Raw genomic sequence first — 18,038 nt, 5'->3', positions numbered from 1 at the left:
AAAAAAAAAAATTCCCCCCAAAGTTTTAGCCAATGAGAGGGGGATTATTCCATATTCCTCAACCCTAGCTATGTACAGTACTATGTACTCAAATAAAGTGGCATGTGCAGCAAATGTAGATAGATAGATATTCCTTCTATACACCTATACCATAGAAAAAAAAAAAAAATAAAATAAAATAACATAACATAACATAACAAAAGCCAGCTCGACTCTCTTGCGGAACCTTTCCTCACCCGCCCGGATCATCAACGAGTGCATTTCATTCTTACAAAGCACCTCACCCTTCCTCACCCAGTCCAGTCTCCAGTTCTGGTATTCCCCTCCCCGGCTCCCTTTTTTGGTTTTATGTGGATACAATGATGCGTATCAACGGGGCATACCTGCGTAGACATAGATATGGTCTGCGCCTGGTTAAATAGATAAAGGAAAGGGAAAATATATAAAATAGGATATATGTATGTACAGTAAATACACTGGGTGGTCTTTGTGGGTGTTTATATATATATTTTGGGGCTTTTATACAACGAAATATGATTGAAAAAAATAGAGAGGGAGAGAGGGAGAGAGGGAGAGAGGGAGAGAGGGAGAGGGAGAGGGAGAGGGAGAGGAGAATGACTGATTTTATTTCACAAAATGGTCTTCGCGCAGAAGAACAGGAGAAAATGAGGAAAAGGCGCAACGATACCCGTTGGCATTGAATGTAGTAAGGAGGTATTTAGGAAGAGAGGAGTATCTATGCTACATTTGGGGTGAGGGAAGGGGAGGGGGAAATAGAGGATAAAAGGAAGACAAGAAAAAAAATAAAAGAGAACAAGAGATCCTATGTGGGCGTGAGAAGACCTGACTGAAATTGCCTTATGGCTCAGCATCCTCCCCCCTTTCCCCCTTCCCCCCCCCTTTTTTTTTTAAAAAAAAAAAGCGAAATCATAACCCGATAAGAAAAAGATATTTGAGACGAATGCAGTATACTGCAATCTCCACACGAGTAGGAATATGGGTCGGGCGCAACACTTTGTCGCATCTCCTTATCCTGCTGGATAGTCGGACATTCGACCCGTCATCTCATATGGATCCAGATTTGGTACTTTCCTTTAGTATTCTTCTCCTCCTTCGTACCAAATGGTTTCTCCTTCGTTGACTATAAATATTCGTAGGAGTCGTCTGTTATTTCCTTTCCACCTTTTCACCAGCTGTTTCAAAAAGCAAAACAAAATACAAAACTGAGAAGGCAAATTCATGTGTAAAAATCTTGACATCTATACATGTTTTCGTCATGGAAACCACACTACACCGCCACCACGGATAAATTCGTCAACTGGGCTGGTTATGGCGTTTCGTACGGAATAATCAAGGACTTTCCAAGTGGGAATAGTAATAAACAAGGTATAGGGCGAAATTGCAGTACGTCGTGCTAACTTCGAATCTGGAGATGGACGCACTCACGCACGCACGCACGCACTCAACCCTATCCCCTCTGGTCAAACTAATACGCCACATCGCCTTAAAGACTGAGCTGGTCAGCACTTCCAATCCGCCCAAGATGTCGACTCCCTTTAGTTACCAAACCAAGCGGATAGAAGCGCTCTTCGCCCGCAGCTGTCCGCCCGCCCACATACCACTTCTCGGCGCCCAAGGCATCGCGAAACCCTCCGCTCCCGCTGCTGCTGTCGCTTCCCCGACGATGTCTATTGTGTGAGGACGGTATTGGTATTGGTAGTGGCCCTGCTGGTGGCGTGGTGGCATGGGACTGCGGATGGGGATTAGTGTTGAGATGTTGCTGATGATGATGGTGGTGGTGGTGGTGGTGGCGGTGAGAATGTAGTTGGCCTGCTGAGGCAGCGGCTTGAACGGCTGCAGTTGTGGATTGGGAAGGGGAACTCGAGGACGGGTTGTTGTTTGTGCATCCGCCTGCGGAGGCTGACGATGAGGATGTTGCCTTTGCAGCTACCGTTCGCGTATTGGGTGGTGAAGAGGAGGATTGGGATGCTGAATTGGAGGATGACACATGGGATTGTGAGAGGGAGTTTGTTGAAGGGCCCGGCGAAGGGGGTTTTGATGCCTTGTAGGCAGACTGGGCCCTGAAAGCTGCTAGGAAATTGGCGAGAAATGGGCGGTTGGTAGACATGATGTCAAACTTATGATACAGAGTCAAGAGGACCTTTTTCCTTTTTTCCACCTTTGTTGTTCCAAGACGATGATTATTGGAGTGAGGCCTTGTGCCTAACACCTGCTGCTCTTTCGCTAACTATCCGAACACATCACACAGTGGCCGGATAGAAATGAGCCTCCTGCTCCAAAATCGGCGTGGGAGGTCTGGCAGAGAAAATCGACGAATGCTATATGATTAGCTGGAGGCTGACGAGCTCTTATGACAACATGATTCGGCCAAAGTTACCAGAACCGCTCAGAGGAATCCCTGGCAACCGGACCCTGAAGGGGAGTTATATGTAACCTCTTAATGGACTGTTATTGTCCTTATTGACAAAATGCTGGGGAGGCACGCGAATTGGGAGCTATATTTACACGCCGGTTGGAGTTGGTGGAGTTCGAGAGCAAAGCATAGGAATTCGACAGCAAAGAATTAAGAGCCAGATATTCGAGATGGTCGACGCGGGATATAACAATAAAATCGTATCCAACTGAGGGGAGAAGGGCAGTTCGGGTGTCAAGAGATGAAGGAGGAGGGGCCGTTTTGGATCGGCGTTAGCTCCGCTTCAAACTTGCCGGAAAATCTGAAATGCTCCGCGACGGATCCTACCGATCCCTGCCAGCGCCTGCGGGAGGGGGAGAATGAGAGATGAAGGATGCTAAGAATGTCGGGCGTGTGAAGTTAAGATATGGCTCCAAAATGTTGTGACAACGGAGGCTGGGATGATGATGATGATGATGATGATGATTTCGAGGTGGCGGACGGTTCCGGCGCTGGGTTTATCCGACCTCGGAACTAACCGGGTGGAGGCACCGTGAAGGTCATTCGACTTCCATGATACGTCATAGTTCGGGTTACGGCATGTTCGAACCTGATTATTACTGATGTGTGTTCAATTTCATGCTCTGTATGGAGAGTATGTACAGAATACATATGATTAGTAGAGAAAACACTGATAGTTAACTAACTAACTAGTTAATGAAGTCAACAAGTCAACCACGAGATAGCTGACTAGTTAACTAGAGGTTAATACTTATCATGATCAAAAAGAGTCGTCTGAAGACCTTCCAAGCGTTCTTTACCCCTGAACCAATATAGTCGTACTGAATTCAAAATTGTCGCACGGCCCCTTCACTTGCAGAGGTTTTAGCCACTTCCCCATTAACGAAATTCCTGCCAGGCCGTGTTTCATCCGGCCATCAGTCTATCTGTTAAAGTTTGAGGCGGTCAATGATTGTGTACTGCGTAAATTGAATCTGCTCTGGCTCAGAGCGCTCTCTTTTAAACCTCCCGAGTAGCCCCCTCCATCATAAAACCACTGTTTCCTTGTAAACAACATCCCACCCCTCTGTACGGATAACTTTTATCCTCAATCCATTCCCAAATTTACCGTCGATTGCTGTTTGGATGCCGTAGGTACCTTAATTTTGTGCTCCCATCTCTTGAAACTTCAAGATAGAAATTGTGAACTTGAGACTATGGTAATTAGCGGAATTCTCCTTTTAACCTAGTGGTAGAAGTTTAATTTTATAGTTACCATTTCCTATAAGAGAGGTTTGCTGTTTACAGCTGAATGAGGTTCGGATTTTTGCCAAAAATTTTCAACCACAATGAACTTCGAACCCTGCCAGCCAATGCATGCTCAACTCTTATCGTGATTTCGCTCCACCTAAGTTACTAGTATTAATACACCCCACACCATTCTCATCACCTCAAGGAGTGTAGAATTCAGGGCTATATTGGAGAATTAGTTAGGGGGCTAGGATCTGGGGAGAAAAAAAAATCATCAAGTGACTTGTATGTTGTTTTAGTGACACTAACAGGGTTCAAAAACCACACACATTGTTTTTGAACCCCTGACATCCGTTGTCGCATGGGCCCGAGACGCGGCTGTATAATGCTGTTATTTTTCCTCTTCCCACGTCTGCCCAAGCCAGTCAGGTTCATTGTAGTCAACTATCGCGCACCACGGCTGGTCATGTGGGGTGTATGGACTCAAAGGCAGGTCGTATGGCATACGAAACCCCACGAACGTAGAAGTAGTAGATGCACCAGAACCATTGTTTTCTGGCACTTCAGGCATGTCTTGCTTAAAGCATGGCAACATTACTGCGGCTGGTTTGTTGTAGCCATTATCCTTATCACCATCATGACGTGGCAGCTCCTTCCCCTTCCCCTTCTCGTTCTGCCCACTTCCACCACCATCCTTTTCCACCTCTCTGTCGATGAATAAGTCAGGCCAAACCAACACACCTATTTCCCAACTACATATCCTTATCTCTTTTTTCCCATTCGCAGCAGCGCCCCATGCTTGCACCGAAAGGTTTGCAGAGGTTACCATTGCCCAGTCGATAGTAGCTAGGTCAGCATCCGAAAACCGGATGTATGTTTTTATGTGCGGTGCTGCTCTGCGACGCCCTGCATTTCGAATTGGCTGGCTGTTTTTACCAGTGGTGACGTATTTTTGAACTGATTCATTGGCATCCTTGCTATCACACCGCTCTTGTCCGGAGTTAATTGGGTGTTTTGCAGATATGTCACTGCCATCGCCTGTGTCTCCAGCCCAACGACATAGATATGGACGCAAATACTCAAGTTGTTTTCGCTGCGCAGCACTCTGGAGTTTCATATGGATAGACCCGCCGGATGCGTAGCCATTCAATGATCTGCGGATTTCATCTGGGGTAGGAAATATGATTGAAAATTTGGTAGGAGGGTCTGTTTTGGGGTTAAACAAGTTCGAAGCCCTGGGTCGTGATGGTGAGAGAGCGGCGAAAAACGTCTCCTTTAGCCATTTGTCGGTTTGTCCTAGCGTTGCCACTGAAGATATCTGGAATTTGCGTGTGAGTGGTGAGCACTCCCAAGAGCGAAGCCTTCAGCCTCCTTCTATGGGACATCGATCTCACCTGGATGATTATTTGAGGCTTCTTCCCCACAGTATTGTTCCCCCCACCAAGAGGGATTTGTTGAATTGCGTCCTTCAGTGCAGGCCAGCCCCACAAGGTTTGTTTTTCCGAATCGAGTTCGTCGATTGCTTGTCTAGTTGGGACGCTGGCGATCAAACCAGCTCGAACGGCGCCAAAATCATATTTTTCTAATTGATCGACTAGGGGGCCGGTCTTTTTATTGCCATATGCCTCGAGATAGGCTAGTAAATCCCTTTTGAATCGATTTCCTCTTCTGACACCGTCCAAGGTCGCATAAGAATGTCCATTTTCCATTTCGGGTCGCATTGGAAGCAGCGGGGATCGCCATACTGCTTGACACATATTCGCCCAATCCCCAGCAATCATGTTTGCTGTGTGAATGACAACCCTGTAGAAATGTCAATGTGAAGAAAGACAGCTACATTAGCAAAGTATACTTACTGCGCTTGGTCATCATGCCGGATGAGAATCATCATTTTCGAATGATGTGTCCCAAACGGCTCTGGCATATAGGCGACTATCGGCTCAACATTGGGATACCGGCGGCAGGCTTCCTGCATACGAGTCAGCAAAGTTAACCACCTGTATTATATGCGCCATGTGTCAAATCTACACGGGAATAAGCTGAGGGGGAAGAGATATTTTCTAGCAGAACGTAGGAATCAACTGACATCGACGCGAATTCGATTGGGAGATTCCCGTTTCCAAGAACCATGTATAATTTTCACCTTGACCAAATCCCGCACATCTTCGTCAAACTGGCTCATAAGAAAGTCAACGTCAAACATGTAATTGAACTGCCAGCATTCTTTGATGAGAGGATCCCCGAGAATGTCCCTCAACTTTACAGAATCGGTATTGTAGCCTGACGATGCAGAGAAATCGCGGATATGGGTGAGCTGGATTGGAGACGGGATGACCCTCGAGGATATAGGGGCATTTACTTGCGATATATACGGGCCGGATGTGCTAGGTTGACCTGTAGGCTGCCGTAAAGGGGGCGTTATAGATCTCCTCAGGGATGCTAAGGTGTTAGCATCTTTTAAAGTGCTATCGTAACCATCTTGTAAAGTTCCATGGGATGTCTTAATCCTCTTCGAAGGGCGTCTCTTGTCTGCCATAGTTACTCCAAAGCATTGAACAAAACTTGAAGTCTTCCAGGGAAGTATCAATCAAGGCTTGATTCTAGGCTTTTGAGTTTTTCCTTGATTACCTCAGGCTTGGGAATTTGTGGAGGATCTCCACGAAAAGATCACCGCAGTTAAAACGAAAGGCTGCAAAGAGGATTTTAAAATAATTTGGAATATACTAGGTCGTTTTGGTGTTACTTTTATGTTCTTGGCCGAACACTACTGGAATGATGGACCATGGCAGTCGATGACAAGTTTTCATCTAAATTGACCAGTGGGAGCTTGGAGCGATAAACTGTAATTAACTGGCACCTCTCCGGATAATCGTCCCAGAGTTGATTTGGACAAAATACAGAATGAGACGAAAGAAGATACAGATTTTGATATTGGGGACAACAAGCCTTCCAAGGTTGACGTTTTAGTCACGTGTGTCCGTTTCTCCCTATCCAACAACATCGACCGAGAAAACATTCTTGTTCTACATATCTTATCATCGAGGACCGCCATGTTAATTACGGATCAAACCTTGTATTGATCGTAGTTTGTTCCATCTGACATGAACTTGTCGTGGTGATGACATGCCCCGCCTTTGGATTGTAAGAATCAAATGTGGAGTGCAGTTTTGGATAAGCCGTCAGTAAAATAGTGATCGTTCGTTGGTGTCTACGTGAGTATAAAGCACTAGTATGCCCCGATCTGAATAATATTTGTGAAGTGGAGCGCAACTGACTTTGATAACCTATTAGACCCGAGGATGAATATTACTCTGCTAGGCTGTCATCAATATTAGGCACAACCGGGAATCATGGCAAGCCCAACGCCAGCCCCAAGTGCAATCCAGCGAAGAGTGTGGGAGGGCCGTATTCCTCTCGAAATAACATTGTCTCCGGCTGAATGCAGGACATATGACAAGGCAGACCCATATCTTGTAATTTCGATCCCTTTATCTGAACCCCAGGCGTGTACTTCCATCATCGATGCATTTGTCTGACTCTAGATATTTCAGATATGTTACCCTCGTGTATCATATTTGCCGTTTTTACTCCCGAGGCTACGTGCCTTCTTTGCTACATCCTTGATTGATATTGAAGCCCAGGACTATCAAGGCTGGTTTTCCTTTGAAGGGGTTCCCCTGAAGTGGCACTATCCCCTCGGACTCCTGTATGATCTATATTCGGGAGCAGATCCAGTTACTTCCAAGTCTACCGTTGGGGAACACCTTTCGCATACAACTTCTCCACGACAGCCAAATGATCCTGAACCCCACAATGTGCACGAACCCGGCGACCCAATTCCTTGGCAGTTGCAGGTTCATTTTAGCGATTGGCCGGACCAGGAGCTTGTTCGGCTCGATGCTGACGGAAGAGTTATTCATGATGCATTCATTAATAGTGTCAAAGAAGCCGATTTTGTGCGGAATGGAACCGCAAAGCGTATCATGACATTGTCTAAGGAGGATTCGTCTGGATTGTGGCAAGCTGTCCAAGAGCGTGCGTGCATGCATGCATCGATTGATCCATTTTTGTAGTTTGCACTAGGAACAAATACTAACAGCAAAGGAAACCAGATGACTTCACAAACTTCCAACGGATTTCCAACATCCTCATCCCTGGCGGGCCCAATCACTTCCGAAATATCCCACTGAGGATTTTCCTGCCATCTCCGCCGAACTCCGCTACCCCGTCACTTAAAGTAATACAGTCTCTGTTTCCACCCACGATTCCGCCCGCTGCCAATCAAACTGGAGCACCCGGACGACAAACCCAACCGCAGCCACAGACTATAGGATCGAGTCTAAATTCGCTTCTTCCCAGCCTCTTCCCCAGCAAACGGATCCCGGTCCTGGCGAAACCTGTGCTCCAGGGGGCTGTTGTTCCTATGACCGCACCGCTGGAGGAGGTTGTGCGTGTAGCCGGGTATGCAGATGGCTGGTTAGCCATTGTGGTGTCCATGGTGGGGTGATATCAAGACTGCGGCGGCATGCAGCGGCATGGCAATGATTTCATGCTCCAGTTTATGTTTTTGATTGGGTTTTTGGCTTCTGGAGGGAGCTACGAGAGGGAGTCTTCGGTTTTATCTTTTGGAATAATTTTTGCATGAGATTCAAGGGAGATTAGTTGTGCGTGGATTCCTGCCGTGGTATGGGCATATATGAATGACATGTAATGGCGGCGCAAGCACGGCAGGTAGTAAAAAATGTTGATTGGTGATATCTGTGATGGACTGGACAAACTTTCTTCTTGTAATGTTTTGGGGAAAAACCGAGAAGCCCAATGATTGATCATGTCTTAGGGCCGTTAAATAAAACGAACGGGGTTTTCTGAAACGTGTTTTGTTTTATCCGAAGTGTTTATACTTTTGTCAACCGTTTCTATGATGAGATCACTCGCTGATACGGCATGGGGCTTCGACTTCGCTATGAAACGACGATACTCGTTTCGTGATTAGAATCGATGTCTGATTGAATAACCCAAACCGCCAGTCTGCTCTTCCCTCAGGGCTCATCAACTTCTCAGGTTGTCAATGAATGAGAAAAACAACAAAATTAAACCGGCAACTATCCTAATTTAATCATTGAACCTATATATATAGATATTCTTTTTTATTATTCTGTACGAATTAACTAACTACATGACTAACATAAAGCTAGCTAATGAATTGTACCTAGGTATCATCAAGCTGAATACTTGGAGAAGAGTAGTAGATCGTAAATATGAAAAGATAATAAAAGAAACTGCAGGAGAGCGTGGAGGGGAAACAGGGCGGTGGGGTTGGAATTGGGCTCAAGACATTCTGGAGGAGGGCGCAAATAATGAAAATGAAACAAGAACGAACGGGGAAAGAATGATATGAGCGAGAAACGAAACGAAAACATAAGAAGGAAAAAAAGAAAAGAGATGGGTAAAATAAGGAATCGCCACCCAGAAGACTTGCAAAGAAGCTATTCAAGCAAAAAAAATGGCGACCACAACAAATATTTGCCAGTTGGTGACTACCATCCATACATTTTAGGCTGGAAAGGAGCCAGGTAGGTTTCTCATACGCAAAATAGGATTGCTTGTAGGAAGTGAAAGAATAAAAAGGTGGGGGAGGAAACGTGGGAAGGAGAGGGTATATATGTATGTTTGATAGGGGACGGATAGTACATGGGGGTATCTGCCTATGCACAAATAAGGATATTTACACGGAACTGCAAAAAATGAAATGCTCGCTATAGTGGCTATGAAGACGGAAACAAAAGAAAAAGCAAAGAAGAAGAAAAAAATTTGAAAAATGAAAAACAAAATAAAAACATAACAGCATAAAGAGAAGGGATAAGGAAAGTGTCTTGAAATCAGGTGTGGGGTGAGGGGATATATGAGCATGAGAAGTGGGGACGGAGGCTTCTTCAAATGACATTTCTGCCATTGATAGTGAGCTCGCCACCTTCCTCTCTGCCTTTCTTCAGGGCTCTGGCCAACATCAGCTCTCGCATCCAGTTAATCCTCTCATCTCGAGTCTTCACCGCGAAGTGGTGGCTTTTGCCCTGGCTTGCGAAGAGGTGTCTGCGCTCGGCAGAGTCGTGGGCGGGGATGAGAGAGAATGCAAATGCAGTCTCGTCGCTGTTCGATGGTAGATTGGCAGCTTTGCGGAGGACGGAGCGCTTGAAGGCCGCGGTGAGCTTCGAGTTTGTGGCCAACGAGGAGCAGGCGACGGCGAAGTCGTCGACATCGATGAACTCCAAGGCCCGCGAGCGGCGTTGCGCATCGCGCTCGTCCTTGTGCATGGCCAGGACCGTCCCGCGAAGGGTGAAGTGCGCGTCTTGCCACTCGTGGCGTAGGAGGCGGGTTGTTTTCCGCTTCTTCATCCATCCGCTATGAGTAACGTCGGGATCGGACCTGTGTGACTGGGTCGAAGGAGAGATTCCAGAGGCGCGGGAAGGCCTAAAGTGAGGTTCTGTTGTATGACTCGTATGACTTGGGCGAGGAGTAGTCGGGCGGTCTTCCGGGGTGTCGATTGGTTGCATCGCCTGGAGCTCATCAACTGGAGCCATAGTCGCGAACGAAGGACGACGTCGATGATTGTCAGGTTTAGCCGACGCTGAACGAGAAACTGGGTCGACTGGTGGGCGCAAATGGTTGCCATAAAACATATTTGGTGGTACTGATTGCGATGCCTCCCGATCCAGAGGTCCGGTAGGGAAGGCAGTGAGGGGAACGTCCATTTCTGAAAATGGGGTGTTTGTTTGGCGAGACATATCCAGTGGATATTGGTAAGAGTTGTATTCCTGAGTTGCTGTAGCTGAGCCTGCCAGCCTTGACCCCATTGAAGGAGTAACGGTCCGCTGACCGCCTGAAAGCAAACCATCTGACTCACTATCGCCTGGTATCATGAGTTTTGGAAGATTGCGAAGATTGTTGATCATATGGAAAGCAGGCTGGGAAGATTCAGGAGGGGAGAGGGGAGGGAATATCTCCATCGGTGGACTGGGTTCGTTGTATGCGGCATTATTAAGGTGTTGAAAAGTGAGGAATTGTCGAACATTTTCTTGGGGATCTCTAGGCTGCACTCCATTAAGGTTCTCAGCGTTGAGTTGGAACTCAGGCGTGTGGCCAGGGCCAAGGACATCAGAAGACGCGACGACGGAGGGAGCTGCATCTGATTTGGGACGCACAACACTTCCAGTGACTGATTCCTTTCCAGCATGAGGTATAATGGTGCCGTCGATGCTGGTGAATTGATCGGGGAACTCAGTCGCTATGCGTGCAAGCTTCCGTTGTTGCTTCTGGAATCTAGAGCAATTCTCGCCCTTGGAACACTTGTGCAGTTTCGGGAGCAGTTGTTCAATAGCAACAATGGAAACAGACTCGGCTGGAGAGATTATATCGCCATCCGCGAAGAGACGATTGGCGCGGCCCCGTCGATGAGTTGAGGGGTTGGTTGGGGTCTCACAGTCTGGAGAGAAACATTCAGCGCTGTTGTCTCGTCTCGTGGATGTATAACTCCTTAGGCCCTGAGAAGACGAGCTAGGGTCCGAAGTTGTAGCCGGGGCCAGAGCATTTGTTGATTCAGCACGAAAGCCCTGAATCATATTCATCAACCGATGTCGTATACCAAACGAGCTAATGTCTAGCTCCTTGAGATCATCCATCTGGAGATCAAGGAGGACCGAGCCTGAGATATCATTCCGGATGAATCGTTCGACTATGGCATCCTCGAATCCAGATTCGTACATCCATTCTGCTACTCGCGTTGGTGTCCAGGAACGTACATCGTCGACGCTAGCAACGGGGGCGATCTCTGGCACACTTGAAGATCGTGATCGTTCATAATAAGGAAGCTGCTCCGGCGGGATTGTGCTAGATCTTTTTGTCGATCGAGAGCTTATCGAACCTTGAGGTGGCGCTATGGAAGATAGCGAAAAGTACAATTCTAAATCCTCCGATCTTTCAAAAAACGTCGAATCTAATGAAGCCCGGAATAGATGGGGTCCCGATGGTCCTTCCACCGGTTTGCTTTTATCAAACTGGAAATTGAACGACCCCTGATCTGAGTCTTCGGGAGTGGGAGCCTCATCCTCGGTTGACAACGTTGTGGCACTGTCATTGCCAAACTGTATATTTTTGTCAGCTTGCTTTTCTATCTAAGCTATGCGAGGAAAATTGTGACTTACTGATTCAACACTTCTGCGGGCAGAGGTATCTATTGGAGAGTACTCTGCTTCGTAATCGGTGTCAAATATCTCGGTCGCTTCTGACAGAGGCCGAGAGTTGTATGATCGCGTGGAGAGAAGCGACATATGGTTTTTCGACGGCTTTTGCAGCATTTGTACGCCCCCTAGCGACCGCCGTTGTTGAAATACAATTGGAGCCTCCTGAAAAGTGGGCAAGTCAACGAAAAGCTCTTCTTCCCTCCCCTTTCCTGCCCTTATAATATTTATTTATTTATTTTATTTTATTTTTTTTTTTTTTGTAGGCCCTGGACAAAGGAAAATAACACTTACCATGACAGGGGAAAAATTAGAATAAATGAGCCTGCGAATCAATGTAAACCAGTGGCAGGAGCAGCGATTGTGAAAATAAATATGGGAAAAATCAATATATAATAGGAAATGTATATAATGAGATAGACCGTTGCCGGTTCTACGATTTTTCTATATCAGTAGGCAGGAGGGCAACTATCAAAGCGCCTTCCGTTCTCGAGTGATAATATTAGAACAATATATAGTTAATGAAGCAAAACATGGAAATGGGTATCGAAGAGGCGCAAGAAACAAGATCGCATCAAGGGGGGAAGAAACTTTCTAAGAAGGGCGGGTAGGTGGGCGCTTCGAGGTATATGTAGACAGGCGTTGAGATGGGGAACAAAGGGCGAGGGGACGACTCGGGGAACGGGTGGTATTTTCTTGTCCATACATGTACCACTCCCAGCCAAAAGCTTATGTGCCATGGAAGGATCGGTACTTCCAAGATCTGGAACTCGAAGTGGGATTCGCAGAATCGGGGCATGTTAGCAATAAGAAAAAATGTTCCCTCCCCACCATGCACGTTCCGCCGGAGCTTTCTGTTCAAGACTCAAGAGACATGGATGTGACCTGCGACCGAGCATGGCTGGGCAAGCAAGTCACGGAGTGACCTCACCACCCGGCGTAACCAGTACTGGTACATCACTGTGAAGAACTCACTCTCGAGTCCTACAGGCTGGAGGATACCTCACGCCCGCACCGGTTCGCCCCATAATGCCTTAGGTGCATCGCCAAAAGAGGAGTTGCACGCCGGCCCCGCCGCCCCCAGCCCACTCCAGGCTAAGAATAGCATCATCTCCTGCCACTGCCAGTTCGCAACTTCGCAACACAATCATTCATTCGCGGGCCGCGAAGGGAGCGACCGCAGCGACCAACCGACAGATCCTCCAATCACCATGCTCGGTCCTCCAGTTGCACCCCGCTGACTGGCTGAGGGCATTTTGCTCGCTCTTCGCACGCGGTGGTTCAGCGACAGGGATGCGGGCGTCTGTCGAGATATCACATTTTCTCTCCCACCTGGGCGTTTCTATTGGCGGGAGAGGGTTTTCTGTCACTCGCTGGTGCGAAGGATTGGAAACTTGGCAACTTGGCACTTGTTGTGCAGACGAGGAGCGAATGGAAGGCCATGCATGAGTCTCGGTTACGCGCCCCTAAAGAAGAAGGGAGTAAAAAAATCGAGGTTTGCGATTTCAGGCTATCGTTGATCCTTCGTTTCATTTCTTTTTTTCTTTTTTGCGCCTGTTGCTTTCCCCCACTTGGCATTTGGCTGGGGGAACATGATGTTTCATTGCAAATGCACTTGTTGGATAGGATCGTAGGATACAGTTAACTGAGTGTTTTAAGACATCTGGCCAAGTTGATATTGTTGATTTCCCACACTTCCATGATCCATCGATACACAGTTTTGTGTTTGATATCCTCGAGGGAAAGACGGTCTGGTCTGTAAGAGGACTCGGACGTATCACAGCATTGTTCGTGCATTTATTTAGAATCGGCAGATCTACGATTTTATGCCAAGCTGCTCTCAATTGTTTGTCTGTCTGTGTATATCGCAAAAATAAAGCTGGCCTCGACAACATGTAACCCGCTGTTCGCATGCAACGACCCAAATAAATAAGAACCGTAATTGCCAGGAAACGCGCTCTTCTATTTCGAGTAATTGAATCGGAATAAAGAATGCGTCCAGGTGGGACAACGGCGGATTGGGTCTGCTGGCGGTCGCATGAGAAGCCTGCTGGACACTCCGCGTTGCGACGGGGGGCGAAGAGAAATCTGGCTTCGAAGCGGAATAGAATACAGGCCAATTCCGGACACGGCCCAATTTGGGGCATTTTCCAACCTCGACATCCGCAGCTTATGCTGGCAAAGTTTTGGCACGGGTATGTGGACAAGTTAGCTCGGCGGACTGCCCAGGTCTCCATACTGTCATACTAGGACTTGTCCACTTGGTGGTGTGCTTAACCAGGTTAAGTTTGACAATGCTGGGCTCGTTTGTACGGGTGGCTATTTTTAACAGTCGGTCTTGCTGGGCCTGGTGCCCTTGTTGCCCTTGACCCTCTTTGCGCTGATTGCTGCCCACCAGTCTTGGAATTTGTTGTAGACTCCAGAGCGTGTGTGTGAAGGAATCGAGGTAAAGAGACCGCCCAACCAACGCGTTTTTGGCTTTCCTGTTGATCGAGTTATATCCATTATTCTCAATCAGTCCGGCCAGTTCATACTCTCGTTGGCTGTTGAGCAATTCTCCTCTTCTTCGACGTCATTCTCCCGATCATGGGGTTTTGTCAGCCTTTCCAGCACCAATTATCCAACGCTGCAGGTATCGCTGAGGGCCAGGCGGTGCTCTGTCTTTTGAAGCTACATCTTTAGCCGAGAGCAGCTTGCTCCAATCCTGCTGCTGGTCTGATACTTAAATTCGCCCCTTTGCACTGTGGTTGACATCGTTGACATCATTCTGTGATCAGATGAGATGAGTTGTTGCGATCATGGACGCTGTAAGGTGCCGCGGGGTGAACTTTGAGCAAAGGCACATCCTATCTGATAAGGCCGGTTGATCGCTGCATTCCTCACCGCCCACTCCAGCCAGCGCGGGACAGGATCCGGAATGTCAGATTGAAGAAATACGGATGATTTTCACCCGTCTCTCGTTAGTTAGCGGAAGCATGTAAGAATGCTATTGTCACACGCCATCAGCAAGGGTGGTAGTAGTAGTAATCTTGGTTTTCTCTTTGATCCATCCCAAAGTTCAGTCAGACCTTGGATATCACATCACGTCAACGCCTTGTTTCTCCTCCGCTCCATGGATCTCGCAATTGCTCTAGCTAAGTGCTTTCCTCCGCCCCGGCCAGTTTGGGAAGAAGCCCCTTGTATTCCCTGTTTTTACCTCACTTAGGTCCTCCATAAGTCCACGACTTCATATTTTCCCCGCCATCCTCCTCCCCTTCCCTGGATGACGCCCTGGAGTCCTAGCTTCGTCACAGTGAAATAGGATGCCGTGCTCGAGCAGAAGGAAATGCAAAGCGACTGGCTAGAAATGTGGGCCATCGTGAAGTCACCAGCCATTCTTTGTATTGAGTTCGAATCAGAAGCAGTCGACTGAATCCCGCACGCACCACCACAAAGACTAAAAGGATAGGTCCGAACTCGTCGGTTGTCCACATCACATATTCGGCGATGTTCGTCCTTCCTGTAGTTATCCAGTGCCCCATTTTTCCGCGCTTCATCCCATGAAGCTGAATCGCCAAACCCCAAGTTCAAAAAGGGTCATTCCTGTACGAAGCCCTTGGATAACATACGTCTGTGCGCGCTTGCTAAGCAAGCATGGCATTCCGCCTATACAGACTACACACTGTGAAATCGATTGCATACAGTGCGCAGCATGAAGCTTTGGAAAATTCTTGGTTTTGTCTGTCCACAATTGGCGCGCTCCATGTGGGAAATATGCATGTGGCTTTTTTTTTTTTTTTTTTTTTTTTCATTTTTGAGCCGGCCTGACCGACTCTAAAATGATCCCTACGTGGCTCGCTTCTCCGACCTGGGGAATTTTTAAACATTTGTCTGCTTTTGGGGATTTGATTTCAACCTTTTTTCTCCTTGCATCAAGGGGCGCAAGTTCACACACCAGGGAGTGAGCGTTTTCCGTTTCGAGGGACTCTTGCGATGATTTTATTGTTATTGCTCGCTTTATTTTCCTCTCGTGTTGGGTGCGGATTCTACAATTCTCCATCTTGGAAGGCGGTGCGGTGCGACTTGTGCCGACAATGATGGGCCATGCCCATGGGTACTGAGCTGCTGGGCCGACAATGGGAAAAATGAATGCGGTTGAGGATGTTCCTAGCTACTTTCTCTCTCGATTCAATCAAATTTTTCTAGCCCGGATGGATACTGGCACTTGCGCCTTCGGCTCCTGCGCACTCTTCATTTATTATTCATGTTAGAGCCAACTGTGAAGCAACTTATGCTGAAGCAGCCTGTTTTCATGCATCTCTTTTATTCCTTGCGCAACGAACTACTAGTTGTCAACTCAGCGATTGCAGATTGAGAGATATTCAGAGATAAATCAGTCTTAGATATAGTAAAATTAAAATGCTCAATTTTGTACAAAGATACGTGATTGAGTGAATGAAGTTACTAGTAGTAGATTAAAAGGATTACTATCGGCATTATATCAGATTTAATCTATTTATAATACTATCTATTTAACTGCTGCATCTGGCGGTTGGGCCACACCACACCCACGGGTATACATATATCACTATGAGCGCAACCATTCAACAAAACCTTAGTGGTCATAGTGCTACCTTATCACATTCTAAGAATTAGTGAATCATTCTAATATAATTTAATCTCTATATTCTATTATCTTAATATCTGATTCTTCTATTTGAATCTCTTTCAATATAACATTGTATTATTTTATATAACTCTATTTTTATAGAGTTCTAAGAATCATTTCTAAAGAACTAGTATTATAATATCTTGATTTTGCAATGCTATATTTTAGAGTAATTATTTGTTTTCAGTTTAGTTTCAGTTGTCTGCTTCAATCTAGTATTGACATCTCAGTGCTATTCTATCTTAGAATATCTACAAATTTAATGAAAAAGACTATATAGTATAAGCAGTGAGATGAAAATCTCAATGTTTATTTAGAGAAGATTTTTAAAACTCTTTAAAAATAGAGTTATATAAAATTAATACAATGTTATATTGAAAGACATTTGAATAGCAGAATCGAATATTGAGATAGTAGAATATAGAGATTAAATTATATTAGAATGATTCACTGATTTCTAAAAGATTGAGTCAGCTATTAGTTATATACATATTTTGTATATATGGTATTATAGATAGATTGAAATTCTTTTTTCTATCTCTCTTTTTTTTTATTAATATCATCAGAGAAATGTAAGTAATCATTGCCCCGATGGCCGAATGGTTGGTGCGGCCACCTGGTAGTGCCTTGGCGTGGGGACTGGAATACTCCTTACCCCTTGTTTTGCAACTCAGCGAAAGGATCCTAATGGATTTGAAGTACAAAAAGCTAACGTCACCACTAGTTAGTTAACTATCGAGCTGGCTGACGTAAGATAGGGTGCCGCTTGTAAGGGAGGTAACAGCTCCATATTTGTAGACTCTGAATAGGCTGGCCCGAATTGATCATTATACTGAACTGCGTCAAGTCTGCCATCTTCGGATCACGTTTTAGCAAAGTAGGGTCGTCATGCACATCGGCACTGGGAATCAGCAAAGTGCAGTCGATGGAAGGAAACGAACATGATAATACGTTCAGTGGGATTTTCGTAGTTTCGGTTTACATCCTAGGCAAATCCGACCGATCGTGGCCTTTGCTGACCACATACGATCCGGATCCATCGTATACGAAATGTACAGTACATGTAACCATTAAACGCAATCACGGAAATCAGGGCCTCCAAGCCCCTGATCTCCTTGCTGGCAGGAGAGAGTTGGGTATACGTATACTAGAACTAGAGCATCTACAGGGAGGACTGACTACCAAGGAGGAGTAAAACTACCTCAGGCTCTCCACCTCCCGCTTCGCAGGAAGCACCCATTTCCGCATCCACTCAGACCCCGCAACGTCCTGAATGGTAGTTAGCCCTGTCGCCCGGCAAGTATTGAAACATCATGCCAGGCATGTGCAAGATGGCCCTCTTCTCCTCTTCCCCCAGCACTTCCATGTGACGTTGTTGTTGAGTTGAGTTGTGTTGATGAACCGGTCATACCACTCCTCCAGGCTATTGTGGAAAGGGGCGTCAGTTGTCACGTCAATGGTCGCATCCTTATTGTAGAACTCAGCTCTGGAC

General features: G+C 46.5%; 4 protein-coding genes across 4 annotated transcripts; 1 reads left to right on the top strand and 3 right to left on the bottom strand.

Annotated features, from left to right (window-relative positions):
• Positions 1-3,794: 3,794 nt before the first annotated feature.
• On the bottom strand, positions 3,795-6,200 carry HCAG_07892 (conserved hypothetical protein; the record flags this gene model as incomplete). Its single annotated transcript, XM_001537526.1, has 6 exons — positions 3,795-3,821; positions 3,864-3,886; positions 4,172-4,982; positions 5,059-5,467; positions 5,521-5,633; positions 5,751-6,200. The coding sequence occupies 6 exons, from the start codon at positions 6,198-6,200 to the stop codon at positions 3,795-3,797; spliced, it is 1,833 nt and encodes a 610-aa protein (XP_001537576.1).
• Positions 6,201-7,014: 814 nt separating this feature from the next.
• Positions 7,015-8,171, top strand: HCAG_07891 (predicted protein; the record flags this gene model as incomplete). The annotated part of the gene is made up of 3 exons (XM_001537525.1): positions 7,015-7,137; positions 7,216-7,699; positions 7,777-8,171. 3 exons carry the CDS (start codon positions 7,015-7,017, stop codon positions 8,169-8,171), a joined length of 1,002 nt encoding a protein of 333 aa, XP_001537575.1.
• Positions 8,172-9,597: 1,426 nt separating this feature from the next.
• Positions 9,598-11,988, bottom strand: HCAG_07890 (predicted protein; the record flags this gene model as incomplete). The annotated part of the gene is made up of 2 exons (XM_001537524.1): positions 9,598-11,802; positions 11,863-11,988. The coding sequence occupies 2 exons, from the start codon at positions 11,986-11,988 to the stop codon at positions 9,598-9,600; spliced, it is 2,331 nt and encodes a 776-aa protein (XP_001537574.1).
• Positions 11,989-16,983: 4,995 nt separating this feature from the next.
• On the bottom strand, positions 16,984-17,786 carry HCAG_07889 (predicted protein; the record flags this gene model as incomplete). Its single annotated transcript, XM_001537523.1, has 4 exons — positions 16,984-17,003; positions 17,202-17,230; positions 17,296-17,383; positions 17,726-17,786. The coding sequence occupies 4 exons, from the start codon at positions 17,784-17,786 to the stop codon at positions 16,984-16,986; spliced, it is 198 nt and encodes a 65-aa protein (XP_001537573.1).
• Between the last annotated feature and the right edge of the window lie 252 nt (positions 17,787-18,038).

This window comes from Histoplasma capsulatum, genomic scaffold (genome assembly GCF_000149585.1).
Source record: "Histoplasma capsulatum NAm1 scaffold_9 genomic scaffold, whole genome shotgun sequence".
NCBI classification, from domain to species: Eukaryota; Fungi; Ascomycota; class Eurotiomycetes; order Onygenales; family Ajellomycetaceae; genus Histoplasma; species Histoplasma mississippiense.
This window is presented reverse-complemented; position numbering and strand designations above follow the sequence as displayed.